Consider the following 22,199-nt stretch of genomic DNA (forward strand, 5'->3'; position numbering starts at 1 on the left):
ATTTGACATACCTCAAATAAATAATACAATTATGACAAAAATATCACAACAAAGCGGTGCTGCTGAGTTAATTAGACAAGCAAACTTAATAATATGGGATGAAGCACCATGGCAAATCGTCACACAATTGAAACAGTTGACAAGAGCTTTCGCGATATAATGGATGTCAATGTACCTTTTGGTGGAAAAGTAATGATCGTTGGAGGCGATTTCAGACAAGTATTGCCAGTGGTTCCAAAATCTATAAGAGCAGATACGGTTAATGCAATTTTGGTGAAATTATATTTGTGGCCTTTAATGAAAAATATACATTTCACAACAAATATGAGAGCAAGAGCTGATCCAAATTTTAATAATTTCTTACTTCGTGTTGGTAATGGGGAAGAACAAACAATTAAAATAATTTGATACTTTTTCCGGAACAAATAGTTATCAAACACAATAGCGATGGTAAAGTAGAGGAATGCTTGATAAGAGAAATATTTCCATCACTACATCAAAATGCAGTTCTACGCAGTTCATAATAGAAAGGGCTATCTTAGCAAGTAAAAATGAATTTGTGATCCACTAAGTGAAATATTGATAGCAAAGTTTTCTAGTGAAAGCAAGACATTTATTAGTTTTGACTCTACGAAGAAAGAAGAATACCCGAATACTTTAACACCAATTGGTCTTCCTCCACATAGGTACATCGTTAAACCCATTACGTCACTTAAGTTTCTCGTAATCTCTTACTTTCTCCCTATATATACTTTTGTGTTCACAATACTAATAAAATTTTAAATATTTATATCTCCTTAATAGGTTTAGTTTTGAAAGAAAATGCGCCTATCATGCTACTTACAAATTTGGACTCTTCAAATGGCTTATGCGATGGTACAAGGATGATCTGTTGAGGATTTGACAACAATGTCATACATGCCGAAATTACAACGGGTCAATATGCTAAGAAGCATGTGTTAATTCCAAGAATCCAACTCAGCCTACTTGAAAATGAAGGATATCCTTTCAAATTCACGCGGAAACATTTTTTTGTACGCTTATGTTTGGTAATGACAATAGATAAAGCAAAGGGTCAAACAATATACAATGTTGGAATGTATCTACCACAACATATTTTCTCACATGGATAACTTTATGTTGCACTTGCAAGAGGGATATCAATGTCGACAATACGAGTCTTGGTTATGACAGAACAACCAAAATAGATGGAAGGAACATACACGAGGAATATCGTCTATAAGGAAGTATTAGGTGAGATACACTTAATTACAAATTTTAACCTCAATTTCATAAATAAGTATGCAAATCACATGTATCTTATTATATTTTATTGTTCATCTTTGTAGGTTCAGACGAATAATTGACGATGATCCCCAATGATCACTCACAAAAATTTATACTACATTCTTTTATGTATATTTACTTGCTAAAAACTTTATTTTAATAATTTTAATGTTACTTTATAATAACGTGTACTATTGAGCTCGATACACACGTACAATGCACATATCGAGAAGGTTTATTAAGATTGAAGTGTCTAATAGAAACAAATGTTTGTGGAAAATGAGGATAAGTCTAGGGTTTGCTTATGACTTTAGCCTTTTAAAATATTTCGCTACTCCCACCTCCACAACCTGATTATTGAGGACAGATTAGTCAATAATAATCCCGGATTTGTTTTTTTGCGATTAACAAATCAAAACTTTACTCGCCCAACTTATCCAATTCATGCCAGGTAAATTATCAAGGAACACTTCTTACCAAAGTCTACATTACTCTAAATCCTAGTTCGTCCATTTCACAACTCCCGTAAGTGTGACCAAGTTTGAACTGGGTTAAACTGCAGGACATTAGCAAAAGGGAAAAGGGTCAGAAATATCCCTCTACTTTTAAATATTGTCTACATTTAACCTCCGTTATACTTTGGGGACATAAGTATCCCTACCGTTAGCAAAGTATTCAAATCTACCCCTAACCTTAACAGTGCTCCTATGTGGCAGTGGGCCCTGCTATTAAAATGCCATAATGGATACCACGTGTGTATTACCTTTTTTTTAATTCTTCAAAGAAATAAGAAAATGCCCTTTTAAAAAGTCTTTCTCCTTTGTCCCCATCCTCCATTACTATGTAATTTTGGAAGTAAGAAATTTTTTTGCTCCTCCCTTTTTTCATCTTAATTCAAACGAAGGAATTATGAGAACATGTTCTGTTAACCTTCTCTAGTGAACTGCATACATGAACATTGTACAACATCGAAATTCCATATGAAAGTCGAAGGAGGTTATTCCAGAAGTTCCCAAAGAAAGGAACTAGAAATCTTGACGAAAAATGCACTAACTTTTAGCATCACTATAATTTCATGTTAACTTAGAGCATTTTCCTACTTTCATATGTTGCAAAAAAAAAAAAAAAAGGAAAAAATAAAGGGTGGAGAAACTCAAATTCTTTGAGGCAGACTATTCAAACTATATAAAAGAGAGTAACTTGAAAGGTTCAATCTTTTGGAAGTGGAAGGGAAAAATAGAGCAAATAAATGTTTATAACTTATAATTACACCAAACTGCAGAAACCCATTTTAAGATCGGATATCCTTTGAGTTGGCTTTAAAATACACCTTGACATAGTTTTACTATGGGAGTTCAATTCCCCATCAAAAACTCAGGCGACCACTTTTTCAAGCCAAATTTCTGTCAAATGCAATCATTGATCAATAGGGAATATAGGAGCACTGTTTAAATTAGGAGTAGATTTGAATAATTTGCTAACGGTAGAGGTTGAACGTAGACAATATTTGGAAGTAGAGGGATACCTTCTCCCTTATCAAAAAGTAAAACACAAAAGATTTTCCAAGTTACCGCGACGTTTCGTGTGCTGGGTGGCAAATTCCATAACAAGATTCTATCCATTCGCCTTTGCCACATCGTTGTCAGTTGCCTCCTACTTAAAGCTATCTATCGTCATCTATAGATATAAAAGTCACAATCGCGATTCAACTCGGCTCCACGAAACGTACTTCAACAAACATCAACAACAAAGGATGCAGAGACCCAGACGCCGCTGCGAAGGCACAGCCATGGGCGCTATCGTTCTCGATCTCCGCCCTGGTGTCGGCATCGGTCCTTTTACTCTCGGTAATTTCAATTTAGTTACCGATTAGGTCATCGATTGTCAAATAGGTTGATTAATTTGTCTTATTTTATGTTTTATTTTCTAAATTGATTGATCAATTATTCAATTCTAGTTACTAATGGTTGAATTGTGATTGTTGTGGTTTAGTTTAGTTGATTTTACATGTAATGATCTGTGTTAATGCCTGCAAATGTTTCAGGAATGCCTATTTGCGAAGCTTTTGCTCAAATAGAGCAGCAGCCTAACATTTACGATGTTGTCCATGTTAAGTATTATGATGAGGTATGATTCAGCGAGTCTGTCCTAGGACAATGTTGTTGCTGATTTGTTCTATCTTCTATTTTACTACTATATCTGTAGGAGAATTTTACAAAGTTCATCTTTTTGTACATTTTCCTTATTACAGTGAGATTCATTCCTTGTATCAGCTAGGATATGAATAGGGCTCACGGGAACAGCAACTGAATATCGTCTTTGTTAAAGCGAGTTGATCGGAGGACCTCATTAAAATTGTGCACTTAGATGTCATTTTTAATCAACTTTACTCTCTGAACATTTAGTTGCTTTGGAGTTCAAAACAAGCTTCTTGTGAATTGCTGACCACTTCGCTTATTAAATAATCCCTTTTATGTCCTGCTGTTTCTTCGTCACACGCTTGTACCTTTGTTGGTTGAATAGAATAATTTCCTTAGCCCGTACTCTATTTTGCAGTAGGAATCATAGTGAGTTTATAAACGAAATTCTGCAAGTTGCATGATAACATGGTTCTGAGATTTTCAGGTTTTACATGTTATCCTAATATGATACACCATAATCAATAGTGTGGCCATGGCTAGTTTTGCACACCGGCATAATAAAAATTAGATAACAAATAGCTCAATGCTAATTTTTATCTTTTGCAGGAGCCCTTAAAGCTTGACATTGTCATTAGCTTCCCAGATCATGGATTTCATCTGCGGTTTGATCCTTGGTCGCAGGTATTAGGTTTGGTGCATGCATTTCTCTTACTGCTGGGGTCTTGTTAATGAGAAGATTCCTTTACCTTGTATGGGAAGATTATTGAATGTAATTTGTTCAGTTGAACTGTTGATATTTTTTTATGGCTCATTCTTTACTAATGCATGGCTAAAATGTGGTGGCACTGTCAGCGTTTCCTGACATTATATCCTTTATTTGTAATCTTGATCATTTATTTTAATGCAATTAGATGGGAAAACTTTATTGAACTGAATTCGGTGTAGAGCGTGGGAAGAAACAAGTGCACGTTACTGCAGTTGGAGAAACAGAAGATTTATTAAGCTGGAGTATGCTGGCAGCAAAAATATGGAAGTTGACAAGAGAGGGTTGCTCAAGTGGCAAGCACCCTTCACCTCCAACCTTGAGGTTGTGGGTTCGAGTCACCAAGGGAGCAAAAATGGGGGAACTCCTGGGGGGGGGGGGGGGAGGGGGTAAAATTAGTGAGTTAATTTTGTGCAAGATTGCTAGTGCCGCTACACCTATATATAGTAAAAATTTCATCAGGAGTAATATGAGTTTTTTCTTTTCTTTGGGTGTGGTGAAGCTTTATAATTAAACTTTAAGCTGTAAATTTAGGAAATAGTGCCAAGAGAACCTTATGTATTGATGAATTCATCTTTTGTTTTTGTCTTTGTTACCTTTTGTGGATTGTCCGAGTTGTTGTCTCCTTTCTAAAAGGAGAATTCATCTTCTCTATGGAAAGGAATAGTGAGGGGAAAGATCAATTTAAAAAATATATTGATTTCATGGGAAAGCAATTGTATCCTATTTTGACTTGACATGTGGTGCAGGAAAGTAATTAAAGGTCAAGTACCCTCATTTATGCTTAATTGCAAATGATATGGAGGTTCAATTTCAGATCTACTCGGAAAGGATACTTGTGGAATTTCTTGGGATATATCTTTGAGAAGCCTATAAAACATTGGGAGTGGTAGGAAATGGAGCAATTCCCTTGAAGATTAATAGTGTAGCGACTATGGAGGGGCAGTATAGGATGGTATTGAAAGCTGACATGGGGAGGGGGGGGGGTGTTCCTGTTGGAGCCTTTCTATATGTATCTGGATGGTTAAAAAACCACTAAAAATTGGCTTTCTTTGCTTGGTGCGCTTCATGGGACGTTATCCTTAACAACAACAACAACAACAAACCCAGTGAAATCTTACATGTGGAGTCGGATCTTATCCTTAGGTTGCAGCAATTATAGGAGGAGAAGTTACATAACGCCTATAGTCAGTGTTGCATGTGCAAAAAAAAAAGGGGAAGACAGTAGTCTTTTGCTCCTTCATTACGCTATTCGCTATTCACGGGAGGGAGGAGTTTTGTGTATTCCATGATTATTTTGCTGCACAGTTGAAGATGCCATTGCAACATGGAGGTTCAGCGAAACAGGGAAGGAAAGGAGGAAGTTTTAGAAATGATATCATGATGCACTTTTCCAAAAGCTTGGTATTTATGTGGAGAAGGGTAGAGGAGTGGGACCATTATCCGCCGAGTTTCTAACCGCGCGTCACTAGCCCTATGGGATTTATCGGTTATCAAAAGAAAAAAATGCAGTGTGATGCAATTTTTGTATGATACGGAGAGAGAAAAGTAGGACGATGCCTGAAGGGGTTGAACGAGGGATGTCGAAGATCAATATTACCTTGTTTTTACCTATATTTTGGTGTAAATAAGAGATAAAGTTATTTCTAGATCGTTGGATAGTTTTCTGGAAGCTCAACGCTAAACACCTTTTCCCCATTAGCACTTTGCATCATCTCGGTTCGCATTAATGAAATTCCTTTGATTTACCCCAAAATAAAGAATATACTTGGAAAAGTATCAATAACGTGATGACATCTTTGTTCTCTAGTTTTCTTGATCATGTACATTTCCGAAGCGTAACGTGGTTTGGGATAGAATGAGTTATGGAAATACCTTTCTTGAAATATTTCCAAATGATGTGATTCTCTTTTAAATTTACTTCTATAATTTTCTTTCTCATGGCTTTATTTTTTTGTAAGTTTCTTTTTTAGAAGATTTATTTCATTTTTAAGTTAGCTCAAGCGTAGGGATGGCAAATGGGCGTGTCGAGTTGGATATGAGTGGGTCGAAAACTCGGTAATGCAAAAATGGATAAACTATCCCCGCTGCCCATATTTAATATGAATAGAAAATGGGTTAACCGGCGGATGATATGGATACCCATATTGTCCATGGCTTCTTGAATATGATCATTTTTAGGAGAATTTCTACTCTCCCAAGTTTGAGGAACCTCCAATTTGAGTCTTTGCAATTATAAAGCTAAACCCTGTTATCCATTAAGTATCCATTTTTTAAGTGGATAATATGGATCTTATCCATATTTGACCCATTTTTAAAAAGTTTATTATCCAACCCATTTTTTAATGGATAGCAGGGATGGATAATTGTTTTTTAAAATCTATTTTGCCACCACTACTCAAGAGCTTTCTGCTTGCATAGAGGACACCTGGGAACATATTTCAAGCATCTCTGACTCTCCAAGTCTTTACCTGTTTCAGAGGCTGCGCCTTATTGAAATTTTTGATGTAAAACGGCTCCAGATGCGCTATGCAACCTCTGTAATAGGGTAAGTTTTCGTAGTGTTACTTTCACAACGCTTTAAATGGATTGGTTTTCATAATGCTGTGTTTACACCCCTACATTTCTGTTCATTAAATTGTCTTTTGATTTTGTTACTATCAGCGGGCCGTCCACTTTAGCCACTTTCGTAGCAGTCTATACTCTTTTTGGGCCAACCTATCCAGGAACATATGACAAGGATAGAGGAGTTTACACTCTATTTTATCCAGTATGTGTGGCTGATGTCTATGGAATGACACATTTATTTCCAATTCTTTTATCCATCATTTAGTTCTGTGTTGAGGCTTCTGATGGTTTGCAACTTTGCAGGGTTTGTCGTTTGCTTTTCCAATTCCCTCCCAGTATACAGATTGCTGTCGTGATGGAGAAGGTATTACTGGTTATTTTTGTTGTTCACACTTGTGCAGACTCAAATTATCCACGCTTATAAATTTTTTTCCTCCTTTCTTTCTCTTTCTCTTTCCACTTCAAAAGCGGAACTACCTCTGGAGTTTCCAGATGGCACGACTCCAGTTACTTGCCGTGTATCAATATATGATAGTTCTACTGGCAGTAAAGTTGGCGTTGGATCTATGATGGACAAGGCCTGTACTCCTCCTCTGCCTGCTGGCAGCCTCTACATGGAAGAAGTGCATGTAAAGGTTTATTTCGTTTCCTTCTCATGTCCGCACTGAAGTTTTTGTGCAGTCTCTTCTAATGTTATATGTGATTCTTATTGAATAATGTATTAATAATAAGTCTAGTCCCTCCCACTTCAAGCTGCATCTCTTAGTTGTTTTTCACGGAGAAAACTCTTTAGGATGTCCACTTTGCGCACTTGTGGTGCTTTTCATTACATAGAGCTGATCTTTAAGGAAGTTCACGTCTGAAATTTTGTTAGTTTTAGCTTAGATTTAATTTGCTTAAATTTGGCCATTCACAGCTCTCTTTGCCGGGAGAACCGTTAGGTTAGCTTCTTCATGATTTCGTGTTGCTTTTCCAATTATATAGCCATTGCAAAAGGAAGTTGACCTCTGGGATTTTGCAGTTATGGCTGATATGTGTTTCTATCTCTGTTATAAATCAATCATCGGAGAATTCAAACTTGCGAGCAAGAAAATTGTAGTATTGCATCAACTTGATGGTGCTTTTGTTTTCATCTTAGTGCTATATCAAGTTGTGAAGGAAGGGACATGGAATTAAAGTAGACTAAATCTGGTGCTGTTCCATTTAATAGTTCTTTCTCCACTTGCAATGCCTATTATTTTTGAGGTTAGAATTCGTAAAACAGCAGTGTCTACCGTCTACCCCTTCTCCTTTCTTTTAAAACAGATAAGGTATGAAATCTAGTTTGATTTTGTTATTAGATTTTTTTTTCGTGCTCCGTAATGCTGAATCTAATGAATAGTTTAATTGTATTTTCCAATTTCGAAGATAAAAGAGACCAGAGTTCTTGTATCTTTGTGCACAGTAGTTTAGATCAGAAAAGATGTGTCAAGTAACATCTATTACGTTTGCCAATTGAAGTTGCTCCGGCATGCAATTCAGTTGATTTACAGATGATTATGTTTGTTTCTATTTTCTTTAGCTGGGGGAAGAATTATGGTTTAGCATTGGTGGCCAACACATCCCCTTTGGTGCATCACCACAGGTAACTCCTCTTTTCTAGATTGTTTTGGGTTAATTAATTGTTACAGTTGTGTAAAATGTAAATTATCTCTTTCTTCCGTTGAATTATTTTTTACTTGATGTTGCGGAAACTCTAATGGTGTTCACATGAATACTCTCTTCAGTCTAGATTCCATCTAATTATCATATCCCTATTACTGAAAAATGAAGTTCAGCTGCAACTCAGAAGTTCGACTTTTCCTGAAGTTAGAAGGGGCTTAAAACCTATTTTAGGTCATATATTGAACTTAGTGTTGACTTGGTTCTTTTAGCAGTTCCACTTTTGGTTTTAGAACGCTTGGATCTAGTTGTGCTTATATGTTGTGTGGCAGTCTGGTGTATGCTTTTCTGTGGACTGCATTTTGTCCTATTCCTTTATTATACACGTTTTGAAGACTGAGTCAACCATGCAATCTTATCTTATCATGTCTTTATGCAGGATGTTTGGACCGAATTAGGTCGACCATGCGGAATCCATCAGAAGCAGGTGGTGTTATTTTTTCTTTACTGTCCAACAGAAATGGGCATACACAACTTCTTGTGCGTTTTTGTCAGGCTTCTACATGCTAGATCTTTGGTAGAGATTGACTTCGTCCTCTTTACAGGTCGATCAAATGGTGATTCATTCTGCTTCAGATCCCCGACCGCGGACAACCCTTTGTGGTGATTACTTCTACAACTACTTTACTCGTGGCATAGATATACTATTTGATGGGCAGGTATATCATCCTCTGGGTTTTTTATGAGCACTTATGAAGTCGATATTGGTTCTCAGATTATTGTGCTTATTTTGCAGACACATAAGATCAAGAAGTTTGTCTTGCACACCAACTATCCTGGGCATGCTGATTTCAATTCATATATGAAGTGCAATTTTGTTATCCATTGTTCTGATTGTGAGTTGATTCTTTCAAGACTAAATCCCTCTTGATTATATCAATGTAAAAAAGTTGGATATTCGTTTTAATACTTTTTGCATCATTTGTCTGCAGTTGTTGGGTCATATCATCAGGATGTAAACTCCTCTAAAGGCACTATAACAGCCAGCACAAAGTGGGAACAAGTTAAGGTGGATTCTTCCTTTCCTGTTTCATATGTATCTATTCTATTTATTCATTGGTATTCCTTTGAGGTTATCAAGTTGGGAGTTCTTACTGATTGTTTCTGAATAATTGTTACTCCCCCTTGTTCTAGAAACCCCCCACCCAAACACACACACATATTTTTAACTCACAATATGCTCCTGTTATATGATATTTTAGCACTAATGAACAAATGGTTAGTGTAACCATAACTGTCATCAGATATCTTCTTTTTCTGGTCTCAATTTCAAGCTGACTCATTGTTAAGTTGCAATGATTCTGCAGGAGATACTAGGGGATTGTGGTCGAGCTGCTATCCAAACGCAAGGCTCTACAAGCAATCCGTTTGGATCTACCTTTGTATATGGCTACCAAAATCTTGCCTTTGAGGTCAATTTGTTGTTTCAAATAAATGTCTATATACCACTTTATAGTGACCATTCTCCGCTGTGATTCTGCTTTACACTTTATGTTTCTTTCTTTCTTTGTGTTTTGTTTTTGTATAACTTTACCAGGATCTTGCTTATTTGTCACAGGTGATGAAGAATGGTTACATTGCGACTGTAACTGTCTTCCAGTCTTGATGATCTGTGTGGTGCGTGGCCTCTGCTCACTTTTCAGTTTTCTCTGGTATAGGGAGACATTCTTCTAAATGAACATTAGTATTTTCCTGTAGTTGTTGACAACTGTTTGCATTTTGGTTGCAAAAAATAGATCATGCCATCGCTGTGTGTCTTGATTAGTTCCCAGTAATTTCTCTCCCTTCAATTTTCCCCCTTTTTGTCTTTGCGGGTGATGTGGGTTGTCCTTGCTGCATATATCCATAATTCCTGTTTAAGAAGTGTCCATTCTCTTTAGGAGTGTTAGGTATCTTCTCGACCATAATCTGGAACATGTCCCAAGATGTTGATGTTCGATGTTCTCTATATATGATGACTAGTGGACTTATATTTGTTGGCCAGTAATAAATGCTAGCATGTCTTTCTCCGTTGCCCTTTTGATTTCATCTCTTTAAAGGCTTGTATGTTTCTTTTCCTTGCTGACTTTTCCAGTTCTCTTTTTGTCAGGCTGCCTGTTGGTATTGTACAGTTCAATTACGTGAAGAAAGCAACTGACCGTCATGGTGGAATTGTATAACATGTACATTTGTTTATAGTTGTACATTTTTTTTTTTTTTTTTTAAAATAATCGATGTCTCTTTTAAACTTTTATACATAGCTCCCAGCTTCTGTAATACAATGCTTGTTGCATCATTCCTCAATTACGTGTAGTTTGGTGGAATGTTATCTTTCAGCTGGCTTGGCCGACTTAGGCGGTGATAAATTTTTAGACTTCTCAATCAAAAACTGAATTATTTTTGAAAAAAGTGGAAGAGCTTTCGAGAAAAGTTACGACAGTTTTTTAAAGCAACTATCACCTTGAGCTTTCGGGTATATATCGTATTCTTGCATGGCTGTACTTCGGCAAGCAAAGCTACTTTCTTTAAAAAATGTTTTCTTCATTTGTTGTGGCTGGAGTTGCAGCTTTTACATAGCGACTATGCATGTCTGGATGAGAAAGTTGATCCATATTATGGTGGTTGGGGACAATCATTTTCTGGTGTAAAATTTAAATGTTATAGATAGATTGAAGAATTATAGAGGAGTATGACTGCCATGGCTTAGCTAGGTGATAAAGAAACCATCAAATATTGAGAAGCCATTCATGACCATCGATGAAGCTGAGTGAGACAAACGGTTTAGCTTCTTGTTCAGTGAGCTCCCTGGACCATTTCACCCTGCCACCGTGGTTTGCCCCTGGTCCCGAACACTTGAATTGCCCATAAAATACTGTCCTGCAGAGCAATATAAATTACTCAGTAAATTCATGAAATTTTATAATATACCTAAAGCATCTTGTGTATTTTCCGGAAACAGTGGTAAAAGTTAATGGGAACATTTTTTTTGGGGGTGGGGGTGGGGGTGGAGGTAAAATGTGCCGTAAGAAGTAGGAATTTCGCTTAGAAAAAAAGGAAGGAAGGAACGTACATATGCCTGTTCTTATCCCCCCAGTCATACCATCCCTTTGATGTGATGATCTTATCCATGTAAGTGTAAGCAAATACGACCCTTGAGAAAGTACCCCAAGCCCTGCCCAAGTAAAGAGCACCAGATCCAGTAACCTTGCAATTCACAAAAGAGAATCCAGTTTCCTCTAGCATGCTTTCCCTCTTCTGGGCTGTCAATGCCCCATAGCTTTTTGTTTTGGCATTTAAATGACAATTCTCGTAGAGAGACAACCCATCTCCAAATATAAAATCTACAGAACCTTGTATATAGCAGTTCTTGAAATAATGCCTGCCCCTGTGATCGTACAGTGTATCTTGTGCTCCAATGAATTTGCAATTTATAAACGCTGCTGTGTCTGCGGAAATTCTTAATGCCACAGCTTGCTTTCCCAGTGCCCCTGATGGTGGTGGTGGTGCTACATTCTGTTCACGGAGGAAATAATTATGGATTTATCTTACATTCACTAACAACGTAAATGAACTTTTCCGAAAATTGGTGCAATTGAACATGTTAAACTGAACACAGAACAGAATTTTTCTAGTTACCATTGTTGCCTTTAATTACCTTAAATAAGTTAAACTTAAAAATTATACCTTGAGAATACATGCATCGCTATTCCCTAAAAATAAGCATTACTACACAATTTACCTTAAAGGTGATGTTTTTGGCAATGAAGTAGGGGGAATTAACAGCAAACGTTGCAGAACCATACGTTCCCATTGGCTGGCCATCTTTTCCTACCCTATCTGCAGTGTCATCCCATTTGATAGTCGTTTTGCGTGAACTAGCACCTTCCAGTGTAATGTATGCCATTGTTGCTGGAATTTCAATCTTCTCCCTGCAAATTTTTAACCTCACTTATACAAAACTTTAACGTAAATAACTAGCAACATTGTTCAAAATGTCCTGTTTAATGAACATGTTTTGTCCTGTGCAATCTAAAACACAATAATTGAATGCCTTATCGTATACAATTACTCAAGATGCAGAAAACAGGACAATAAAAGTTAATTTACCTGTAAATCCCAGGACTAACAGAAATAACCACTCGACAAGAATTGACAATTGGAATTGAGTCAATAGCCTCTTGAACCGTAGTAAAATCTCCATGCTTTGGGTTTTTATTCACCTTAATATATTTGCAAGGCTCAAATTTGTTCTTCGCTTCTTGGAAGACAGAATGATTGCGAGAACTAATGCTATTTATCCAATTCAAGAAACCATCTTCATTAGCCACCTTCAACTTATTATGCCTCCTAGAATGCTTACCCCTTTTAGCATTTGCACTAATAGCAAAAAATAAAATTAAGATAAAAAGCAACTCTAGTAGTCTCGTCCTTGAAGTAGCCATGCCCCAATGTGATAATGATTATACTCTTGATGAAGTTTGAAGATAATGAGAGTCAGAAATTGGAGTACTATTTAAAAAGGGCCACAGAGTGTGAAAAAAATAAAAAAATAATTAATGTACGTGTATGAGATAAAAATGATTGGCCCGGGAGAAAGAATAAGAAAGAGCATAGGAAGAGAATCTGACAAGTCGTGGCTGTACTCGTACTCGTATTATCCTTTTGTTTCTTTGCTCACTGAGACCAATCTATCCTGAATCTTGATTTTACCCTATGTCCGTATGCCATAAATGACCAGAAACGAACCCAAGATTTAAACTTGATTAGTTCAGTTATTAATTAGGTTACGTTCTTAGCGTTGAACTCATCGTACTTTTAAAATTATGTGTTTAGAAAAAATTTACTAAGATTTTAGTGATTTTAATTAAGTACATGTATTTATGTTCCGTGTAGAAAATATTGAGTTTAGGTGTACCGATTGTTTGTCATCTTATCACTGTTTGATAGCGAAGTGTCTGTTTTGGTCAGCTGGAGAGTGGGACTGTGAGGAGGAAACCGTGACTATATTGCAGGAAAAAAACACAAACCACCAACCTGTACACAACTCAATGGCCATTATAGGCCATCCTCCGCTATATATTTGCAATAAAAAATGTGAACTCTCTAGAGCTATTGCATCATTTTGCATGGATTAATTTCTGCTTGTTTGCGGCAGATAAATGATTTTAAGAAGAAGAAGGTTGACTAAAATGATAAAGCAGGAACGGATTTTGAGAAACTCTAGCATCATTCATGGAACCCTCATGCACGAGTTTGGTATTACAGGCAATTATTTAATTTTTCATGTGACGATATATTTTTTCAATGGAAGTTGGGAGGAAGAAAAACTATTCATGGGTCGAAACTACAGTATAAAATATTAATAATAAAGTTTGGGATTTTGAGTAGGGAATGTATTAAATTAGGGGAAGAGGCGTGATGTGAATGGAGTTGTTGCATGAAGGTAGTCATGATATATCTTATCCGTGATGAAGAATTGGAGGTATTTCATATGCAATGTGTTTGACCATCGGATGTGACATACAAATTTAAACCCGAAAACTAAGGTAGTTGCATCAAATTAATAACATTGAACATACATTATTAAAGGTTTATATATACATCTAATTTTTATAATTAAGTCATTTGTAAATTAAATGTTCGATTGGCTAATTATAAGTCATGTGTTCCATTGATCATAAGCTTAGTGTAGACGTTTAAATGACAAATTTGAACAAGTTTAGAGGGATGTCTATGTGTTCAGCCAATAAAAAATTGAGGTACAAGATGTGTGATTTTTGCCTAATAAACTTACCGAAGTCGTTTACTAAGTAGTCATCAAAATGATATGTTTTAACGGACCCTTTTAGGTATAACAACTTGATTAAGATTCCCGATGATAATAGACATATCTTAGATTGTACAAATATCTTTCTCCTTTAGTTGTAGTGTTATGTTTATGTTTTTAAACATTGTAGTTGAAACGCTTTACAATCCTAAGTTCTACTACTGTGCATCTTGAAGGCATTTGCACATGTGAATTTGTAGGAAGGAGTAATAATTTGAGGAAAGGGGCGCAGGCGTAAGTAGTGGCGGCGCTGAAAATTTTACTAAGGTGTATCAAAATATAAAAAAGTAAACACACGAAAACAAAATAATGGGACTCAATATATAGTATATAGTGTAGTAGTATTTTATTATGGTGTCGGATCCTAAGTTTTTATGGATTCCTTCTTTGTTACCGGGGTCGACCCCTAAGCCATAAAGTCTCAAAACGAGGAGGCCGTAAAGAAACTTTTTTTTATTCCTTTGTTTCGAACTTCGTGTAGAACTCCATTCTATCTCTCCCTCGTTGCGAACAAAAAAGTGGGGCTGCGCACCAGTTATACACTCTCTTCGTTCTACGAATCCTTGTTGATTCTGAACTTCGTTCGCAAAGGAACCAGACATTTTACGGGCCAGCCCTTTTTTATGCGCCGCTTTACCCTATATATCCATAAAAATAATTTTTTGACCTAACTAAATAGTGTAATTTTTCGACAAAAAAGTGTCAATTGACACCCCTTAGGTGGTTCTGTCACTGCCTCACTGGGCGTAAGTTGTGCAAAAAGTAGTTAATGATGCATCATATCACTGATGGGATTTTCTGCAGCCTTATGCAATTGACAACACAGAAGGTGATATGAAAACCTAAAACCATTGTATCTGTCGTCCAAAGTTGTTCATCTTCAAAAATCCAACAACGTTTACGCATAAAACGTTTGATTTTGATCTATTGCCTTTGCTGTCAGCTAGTGGCACGGTAAAGCCAAAAGCTACGGGCTAATGCCAACAGTTTTCATGATAAAATACATAAATAGGAAGTGCATGTTTGGTTACAAGAAAATTAAAATGAGTCCCGCCCTCTTTTGTGCACGAAAGTCGTTATTCGTATTGTATTATATTTAAAATTTAAAATTTAAAATTTATATACCATATACTTTGTACTCGATTTGCCTTGCCCAATCAACAACGAGGACTACTTGTTATCACAATACAAGGATATTATGAAAAATTTAAAAAAGAGACGTAAGTGTTAAGAGGCTCCTTAAGATATTTATTCGATACATAATGGGTTGAAATCAAAGTTTATCTTTCAAAATGATTTTTGTTCTCTATTTTAATGATGACGACAAACAGCTAATACGTCCATAAATCGTTTGCTTAGGATTAATTTTGTCCTATATCTATAAATGAAATTTAGAAAGAAAAAAAAGAAAATTCCGTTGCCGGGAATTGAACCCGGGTCTCTCGGGTGAGAGCCGAGCATCCTAACCGACTAGACTACAACGGAGTTGTTATTTAAAATTATAGATAATTTATTTATTGAATGAGGTGTAGAACGCAGCAAAGTTCATAATCTGCAGGTTTCTTTTAATTCCTTACCTATGTATTTTCTTTCCCATTATTTGGAAATTGTTTCTCTTTAATGGGACCTAGAGGAGGCCAGGCGGAGGAGGGTGGGTGTTAATTGTAATTGAGTTGAGATAGTCAAAATTTAGTGCATACCACATAGGAAACATACTTTGTTTGTTAGCATAATCATTTCTTCACATCCCCTCTTGTAAGATTATTACCTTCTGATTGAAGCTTTCTGAAGTGGGATTGGATTACATTTATGTAACCGTTTTCTAAATAGAAATCCTCTATTGTTCCTCTTTATTATACATTCTAAAATGTGCTTCTTCCCATATACAAGTTTCATGTGCCCATTAAATCTATTTATCCGCAATGCAGCGGCAAGGAGATATGAATTAGAATTATGGTTTATTTGTTCTGTCACACTTACATTGGGTCTGGTGTTTGTTTACCAAGTTTGGTCAGGAACTTGTGTCTCAATAAGTGTGAGATTTGAAGAATCTCTACTTTTAAAGAAGCTCTAGTAGACAAAATGGAGCGATTCATATGGCTAGCCAACTAATTTAGGATTGAGAATAGTTGATGAGGAAATAGTCTATGTCATACATCTGTTGGGTGGGTTTATGAATCTTTGCCGTCTTTATGGCAGATCAAGTTAGGCAAGTCCCTAAAAGCTGCTTAAAACTTCAGATTCGAGGGCTAAGACTCTAGGGGAGCTTTCAGGGACTTTGCAAGACATAGGGTGGGGCAAATTGAAACTCTTGTCCATGGAGATTAGAGTGTTTTGGCATGTGCTGCTGGAGCATATTATTCTACAAAGGTACCTGAGCATGAAGGTGTTCAAAATACTCCAATTATATTAAGTGGTTCTTTGAGACATTTTCACTTTCTGGACTCGGATACTATTGATGTATAGGAAAATACTTAGTTATTGTAGATTCCTTGCTAAATGACAATTTACTTAGTTTTCAAACTAACATTATTCTTGGTATTGAATACTGACCCCTTCAAATAGTTTGCATTCCTTTCAGTGAGTAACTCAACTTCCTGATTCAGACATTACACATTTTCTTTCTATTCATTTATGAGCTGCTTCCCCCAATTATAACCTCTTTCGCATGAGTTGTGATGTCCTACTCGTTGATGGTGGTCACTAATTCAAGTTTCCATTATTTTTCTTTCTAGTTACTCTTGTTGATGTATTTTCTTCTGTATGTGTCTTGTTTCTTCAACTGCAGTTATCTTTCCCAGAATCAATGTGATCCGTGCAAACGACTTGGAATATGCAGGGAAGCTTGACAGGATGAGATACATGGTGCTAGAAACTTCCTAGAAAAAATGCATGCTGGTCATAAGCCAAGTGTGGATGCAATTGAATAAGCCCATGATAAAATAATCATGCAGAAGTTGTACAAGAGAAAGAACCCTAGAGTTGACATTAAGAAGAAAATCAAGGAAGTAAAAACAACCACGTGCTCTGCAGGCTGTCACAAACAGTTGTAGAACTCCAGCTACGAATGTGGTATGGAGACTTCCATTGCCTTGCCGTAGTCCTTGCATCTCTCACGGTTCTCTTTCCAACTGAAGAAGGTCCAACAACACTTCAAGCTGTTATTTCCCTGATTGCTACTACATATTTCATTTATGACTAGCTAAAGAGCAAACCCCGAGCTTTTCTCAATGAGTATGCTATATGACAAAGTCCTCGAGCTTTTTTTTTGACAGTATGATCATATGCTTATCAGCAATTACTGACTTAGTACAGCCCCTGCTGAATATTAGTTATAAACACTAATGCTAATCATGGAAATATATTTTTTCAGTTCACAAATTCCAAGACTTTCTCCATATGTTACCTATCCCATTTGATAATCCAGATGTTCTCAACTTTCCTACCGGATAGTTTTTTGGATTTTATTGTGTTACAGAGCTGGTATTTTTATTTTCTCCTGGCTTCTGGGAACATTGTTGATGGTGTCCGTGATTCCACCTATACTAAAAAAGCCAAGGAGTTTGGAGGTAATAACTTCATTTATAACCGACGTGTTTTCATGGGTTTACTCAATATATAAGCATCTGTTTCGTCATCTCAACCTAGTTAGGATAGTACCTGAGTTCCTAACCATTAGAAAAGGGAAAAGAAATGAAATTAAGGCGAAATGTTCATGATGTTTCTGATTGAGTTTATCAGGTAAGGATTACGGGTTGTAGATTTTGTACAAGGAAAGCTTCTTGTTTCTTAAGACAGGTGCGAAGTGTAAGGTCTCCTTCTCCACTCCTATTATATAGGCCTCACATGCATGATATACACACCATTGATGCTTGTATTTAATGTTGTTAGCAGTACAAGAATTGCAACTCCCTCCTCATTAGCATTTGATTGCTTGAATTCCTAATGGGATGTGATGGGGATACAGGAACACCATCTCAGCGATAACAAACAGTTAATAGGGAAGAAACAAAGAGAAGGAAGGACAGATGTGTTCCAAGTGGCTCCTGAGTCATGACATTGTTTTCTTGAATTTATGGGCCATCCCTGAATTTGGCATCTACTATTGACGTGCTATGAGATTCATAATGTGCTCACTTTTCCTTGATTAGAATTTAGATGTGGAATATATTGGCAGATCTTTTGGGCATGATGGACCCGAATGTAATACATTCTTCAGATGTTACAAGCAAAAGAGAAGAAATATGTGACTTTAATGCCAATTTGTGTGGAGATTTTCATGAGGACCCATGTTGGAAAGGAAGTATACATCTTCCCTTGATCGTTCAAATGCAGTCAATTTTATAGGAACTATCAATCTCATTAATCAACTCTTTGAAAGGTTGTTGCTTGCCTCCTTCGCAGGAAATAAAGCTAGAGGAACTTGCTACTAACCAACCATTTTTACGAAAGAGATTCTTCGGAACTTCAAAATCACGTATTTTTGCTAAAATGGAAAAATTATTTCGAATAATGAAGCTGAATCAGGGTGGTGGATCTTTCAATTAAAAGTGGAGATTCTTTTAAATCTTGACGTCATTGCATTGTGGCCACTCAACTTAATTTTTGTATTCTTTTAATGAAGCTGAATCAGGCTGCATTAGGAATTTTTGTATTCTTGTGTTTTAGAACAATCAGAGCCTCAAATCTAATGGGTCCAATGATTGGTTAACTGGCAAAAATTGGAAGTCCAATAGTGCAACCATATTTATGGTTTTACAAAGTTCCAAAAAGGAGCTAAATTTGTGACACAGCAACTTTAAGTGATAAGGAAAATAAGAAAAAGGAGTAAACTAATGAAAACCAACCATCAGTTTGCAAATACCTACATAAGTAAAGCCAAGTCAGCAAGTTATCAAGCCAAGTGGCACGTGCTGATTGGTGAAAGTATAATGGCCACAAATAATATTATCTTCCTGGAACTATAAAATGAAGTGAGCACGGGGCTCTCCGCTTGTATTGAACACACAAGAAAAACTCGTAGCTGAGGAGAGAAAAGATAAGGAAAGAAAGAAAAAATGGCATCAGCATCTCTCCTCAAGACATCTCCAGTCCTTGACAAGACTGAGTTTGTTAAAGGGCAGTCCCTCCGCCAGCCATCAGTCTCCGTCGTCCGCTGTCAGCCAGCTGCTTCCTCTGCTCTTACTGTCCGTGCTAGCTCCTATGCCGATGAGCTCGTTAAAACCGCGGTACATGCTCTTTTATAACATTTTCCTATCTAGCTACTACTTCATTTGCTTTGTCTTCAGGAGGAGCAGGTCCGACTGAACTATTTTATGTATCGCGAATGACACACTTTAATTCTCTTCATACTTAATGTGGTAGTTGTTTTACTTAGTCACAACATGCACGTTAGCTGTCTTGTGTTCTTTTAACTGCTTAGCTATCTCTTACTACTCTGGAGTAAGAAATTTTAAAGCATGGTATTATGCAACTACGAAAGATGAGCTTGCTTCCTTGGGCCTTATTTGCGGAGGCAGTTGTATGATTTAAACTTGATAAGTTTAACCTTAAGGTTACTTAGCATTGAACTCTTTGTACTTCTAAAACTATGGGTCCAAAATTTGATATTGCAGAAATGAAGGAATCCAGTAAACTAAACACATTAGATTAACGCGTAAATCGTAAAACGAGAACTTACTTATTTGCGTAGCGTAAGCGGAAGGAACGGATGAACTGCGGCCGGAATTACTGGTCGGTTGTGGTTGTCACGGCATGTCAAAACAACCGCCTATTCCACAGTCTAAACCCTAACTGGAATTGAAAGATAAGAGAGTAGAAAAATAGTACTATAAACACCCCTTATGCGTGGACCCAAGGAAATTTGAGCGGTTTCTTTCACATGTATATTTATGTTCCGTGTTGAAATATTAAGTCTAGCTGAATCCATAAACAATACACTCCATCTGCCTCTGTCTTTTTGCATGCCATTCCCATAGAGTAGTGTTTTGCTATTGTTTTCTTCCTTCTTTTTCTTGATAAAAAGATGAAAGAATGTATTATTACCAGTTCTTGATCATTTTTCTTACAGTGGTATTGTTTGTTTTTGCTCAAATTTACAACCAAGATAAAGTGATATATATAATAAGGGATATACTGAGATCAGTAAGAATTTTCTGAGTATAAGTGTTAAGAGTTTCTTTAGAACTTTCTTGAGATAAATGAAGCATATGTGGCTGATTTGAACTAATGAATTGAGTGTAGAAAACAATTGCATCCCCTGGACGTGGAATTTTGGCAATGGATGAGTCCAATGCTACCTGCGGGAAGCGTTTAGCTTCAATCGGATTGGAGAACACTGAGGCTAACCGCCAGGCGTACAGGACTCTACTTGTTTCAGTTCCTGGACTTGGGGACTACATCTCTGGTGCCATCCTCTTTGAGGAGACACTTTATCAATCAACCGTCGAAGGAAAGAAAATTGTTGATGTGCTGGTTGAGCAGAACATTGTTCCTGGTATTAAGGTTGACAAGGTAAAAGATCTAACCTTAGTGATTTAAAAGGTCATAAGTTTCTTTGGTCATGAATTTCTAAGAGTTTGAATATTCACAGGGTCTTGTTCCCTTGGCTGGCTCAAACGATGAATCATGGTGTCAAGGTCTAGATGGCCTTGCCTCCCGCTCGGCTGCTTACTACCAACAAGGCGCCCGTTTCGCCAAATGGTAAAGCACTTTTCTTTTGTAAGTTATACAACAATTGCTTAACTTGAAGCTCATCTTACTTCTCCCTTGTGAATCTTACAGGCGTACTGTTGTGAGCATTCCCAATGGTCCTTCTGCACTTGCAGTTAAGGAAGCAGCCTGGGGTCTTGCTCGCTATGCTGCCATTTCTCAGGTAAGTTGGCATGTTTATATATAGGAAGCAGAAACACACAAATCTGAAAGAATTTCTGTTAGAGTTCAAGTTTTGTGCAGGTTAAATTTATCTACAATAGTAGGTAATGTGCTATAATAGATGAAATTGCACTAATATTGTAAATAATTTTAAGAAATCAGTGTATATAACTTAAACTCTATGTTATTCTAAGCTTTCAACACGAATAATGGTTAAAGTTTCTGGTTCATTCTTGTAGGACAATGGGTTGGTACCAATCGTTGAGCCAGAGATCTTACTTGATGGTGAACACAACATTGACAGGACCTTTGAAGTCGCCAAGAAGGTGTGGGCTGAAGTGTTCTTCTACCTCGCCGAGAACAATGTCATGTTTGAAGGTATCCTCTTGAAGCCCAGTATGGTCACCCCTGGAGCAGAGTGCAAGGAAAGGGCCACCCCACAGCAAGTTGCTGATTACACCCTCAAACTCCTCCGCCAAAGAATCCCTCCTGCCGTCCCAGGAATCATGGCAAGTATTATCCACATTTCTATTATATCAAACATTTTTCCATAATTCCAAGAACTTGACTGTTAATCGTTTACATGGTTTGTTCTACACAGTTTTTGTCTGGTGGACAATCTGAAGTTGAGGCAACTCTTAACTTGAACGCCATGAACCAAGGTCCCAACCCATGGCATGTGTCGTTCTCATATGCAAGAGCCCTTCAGAACACATGCCTCAAGACATGGGGTGGAAGACCAGAAAATGTGCAGGCAGCTCAGGAAGCTTTGCTTGTTAGAGCAAAGGCCAACTCTCTTGCCCAGCTCGGGAAATACACTGGTGAAGGTGAGTCCGAGGAGGCCAAGAAGGGAATGTTCGTGAAGGGATACGTTTACTAAGTGGTCTACCAAAGTCTATAGATGTTTGAATATGAAGCGTGTAATGTAGCTAAGTCGAACTGCATAAATGCTTATAGCTCCTGAAGACTGTTTTGTTCATATAGCGTTGTGCAATTAGCAATTTATAACACTCATCAAGCTTGGTCTATTTTATGTTATGGGTTCAACTTCTTCACAATG

At 37.0% G+C, this 22,199-nt stretch overlaps 3 protein-coding genes and 1 non-coding gene across 8 annotated transcripts; 2 read left to right on the plus strand and 2 right to left on the minus strand.

Moving 5' to 3' along the window:
* Positions 1-2,632: 2,632 nt before the first annotated feature.
* LOC109216553 (UPF0183 protein At3g51130) lies at positions 2,633-10,743 on the plus strand. 4 transcript variants are annotated; one of them, XM_019380717.1, is made up of 15 exons: positions 2,633-3,134; positions 3,332-3,414; positions 4,035-4,109; positions 6,672-6,739; positions 6,856-6,961; positions 7,063-7,123; positions 7,228-7,394; positions 8,321-8,383; positions 8,840-8,887; positions 9,006-9,119; positions 9,197-9,296; positions 9,393-9,463; positions 9,768-9,872; positions 10,019-10,077; positions 10,550-10,743. In XM_019380717.1, exons 1-14 carry the CDS (start codon positions 3,041-3,043, stop codon positions 10,064-10,066), a joined length of 1,203 nt encoding a protein of 400 aa, XP_019236262.1. In that variant the 5' UTR covers positions 2,633-3,040; the 3' UTR covers positions 10,067-10,077; positions 10,550-10,743. The 4 variants fall into 4 exon arrangements, with proteins under 4 accessions (XP_019236262.1, XP_019236261.1, XP_019236260.1 ...); XM_019380716.1 differs by having other exon boundaries at positions 2,635-3,134; positions 7,228-7,388; positions 9,393-9,469; XM_019380715.1 differs by having other exon boundaries at positions 2,636-3,134; positions 9,393-9,469; positions 10,019-10,112.
* LOC109216554 (probable pectinesterase 53) lies at positions 10,646-12,948 on the minus strand. Of its 2 annotated transcripts, none has more exons than XM_019380719.1 (4): positions 12,547-12,948; positions 12,179-12,368; positions 11,510-11,952; positions 10,646-11,311 (listed from the first exon to the last, which is right to left on the minus strand). In XM_019380719.1, exons 1-4 carry the CDS (start codon positions 12,879-12,881, stop codon positions 11,233-11,235), a joined length of 1,047 nt encoding a protein of 348 aa, XP_019236264.1. In that variant the 5' UTR covers positions 12,882-12,948; the 3' UTR covers positions 10,646-11,232. The 2 variants fall into 2 exon arrangements, with proteins under 2 accessions (XP_019236264.1, XP_019236263.1); XM_019380718.1 differs by having other exon boundaries at positions 10,646-11,316.
* Positions 12,949-15,678: 2,730 nt separating this feature from the next.
* TRNAE-CUC lies at positions 15,679-15,751 on the minus strand. The gene has a single exon. It is a non-coding gene; the product is annotated as a tRNA-Glu (tRNA).
* A 3,504-nt stretch (positions 15,752-19,255) lies between these two features.
* On the plus strand, positions 19,256-22,177 carry LOC109216551 (fructose-bisphosphate aldolase 1, chloroplastic-like). The gene is made up of 6 exons (XM_019380711.1): positions 19,256-19,494; positions 20,510-20,779; positions 20,859-20,968; positions 21,050-21,140; positions 21,379-21,648; positions 21,741-22,177. Exons 1-6 carry the CDS (start codon positions 19,324-19,326, stop codon positions 22,017-22,019), a joined length of 1,191 nt encoding a protein of 396 aa, XP_019236256.1. The 5' UTR covers positions 19,256-19,323; the 3' UTR covers positions 22,020-22,177.
* The last annotated feature ends 22 nt before the right edge of the window (positions 22,178-22,199 follow it).

Source organism: Nicotiana attenuata, unplaced genomic scaffold (assembly GCF_001879085.1).
Source record: "Nicotiana attenuata strain UT unplaced genomic scaffold, NIATTr2, whole genome shotgun sequence".
Lineage (NCBI taxonomy): Eukaryota > Viridiplantae > Streptophyta > Magnoliopsida > Solanales > Solanaceae > Nicotiana > Nicotiana attenuata.

Excerpts from the sequence above, each read along its gene's own strand:
- LOC109216553 (XM_019380715.1), top strand. The coding sequence starts at position 3,041 with ATGCAGAGACCCAGACGCCGCTGCGAAGGCACAGCCATGGGCGCTATC. Across the intron at positions 4,110-6,671 it reads GGTTTGATCCTTGGTCGCAG|AGGCTGCGCCTTATTGAAAT; the intron begins GTATTAGGTTTG and ends TACCTGTTTCAG. Across the intron at positions 7,395-8,320 it reads TGGAAGAAGTGCATGTAAAG|CTGGGGGAAGAATTATGGTT; the intron begins GTTTATTTCGTT and ends TATTTTCTTTAG.
- LOC109216554 (XM_019380718.1), bottom strand. The coding sequence starts at position 12,881 with ATGGCTACTTCAAGGACGAGACTACTAGAGTTGCTTTTTATCTTAATT. Across the intron at positions 12,369-12,546 it reads GTTAGTCCTGGGATTTACAG|GGAGAAGATTGAAATTCCAG; the intron begins GTAAATTAACTT and ends AAAAATTTGCAG. Across the intron at positions 11,953-12,178 it reads CCAAAAACATCACCTTTAAG|AATGTAGCACCACCACCACC; the intron begins GTAAATTGTGTA and ends CTCCGTGAACAG.
- LOC109216551 (XM_019380711.1), top strand. The coding sequence starts at position 19,324 with ATGGCATCAGCATCTCTCCTCAAGACATCTCCAGTCCTTGACAAGACT. Across the intron at positions 20,969-21,049 it reads GGCGCCCGTTTCGCCAAATG|GCGTACTGTTGTGAGCATTC; the intron begins GTAAAGCACTTT and ends TGAATCTTACAG. Across the intron at positions 21,649-21,740 it reads CTGCCGTCCCAGGAATCATG|TTTTTGTCTGGTGGACAATC; the intron begins GCAAGTATTATC and ends TGTTCTACACAG.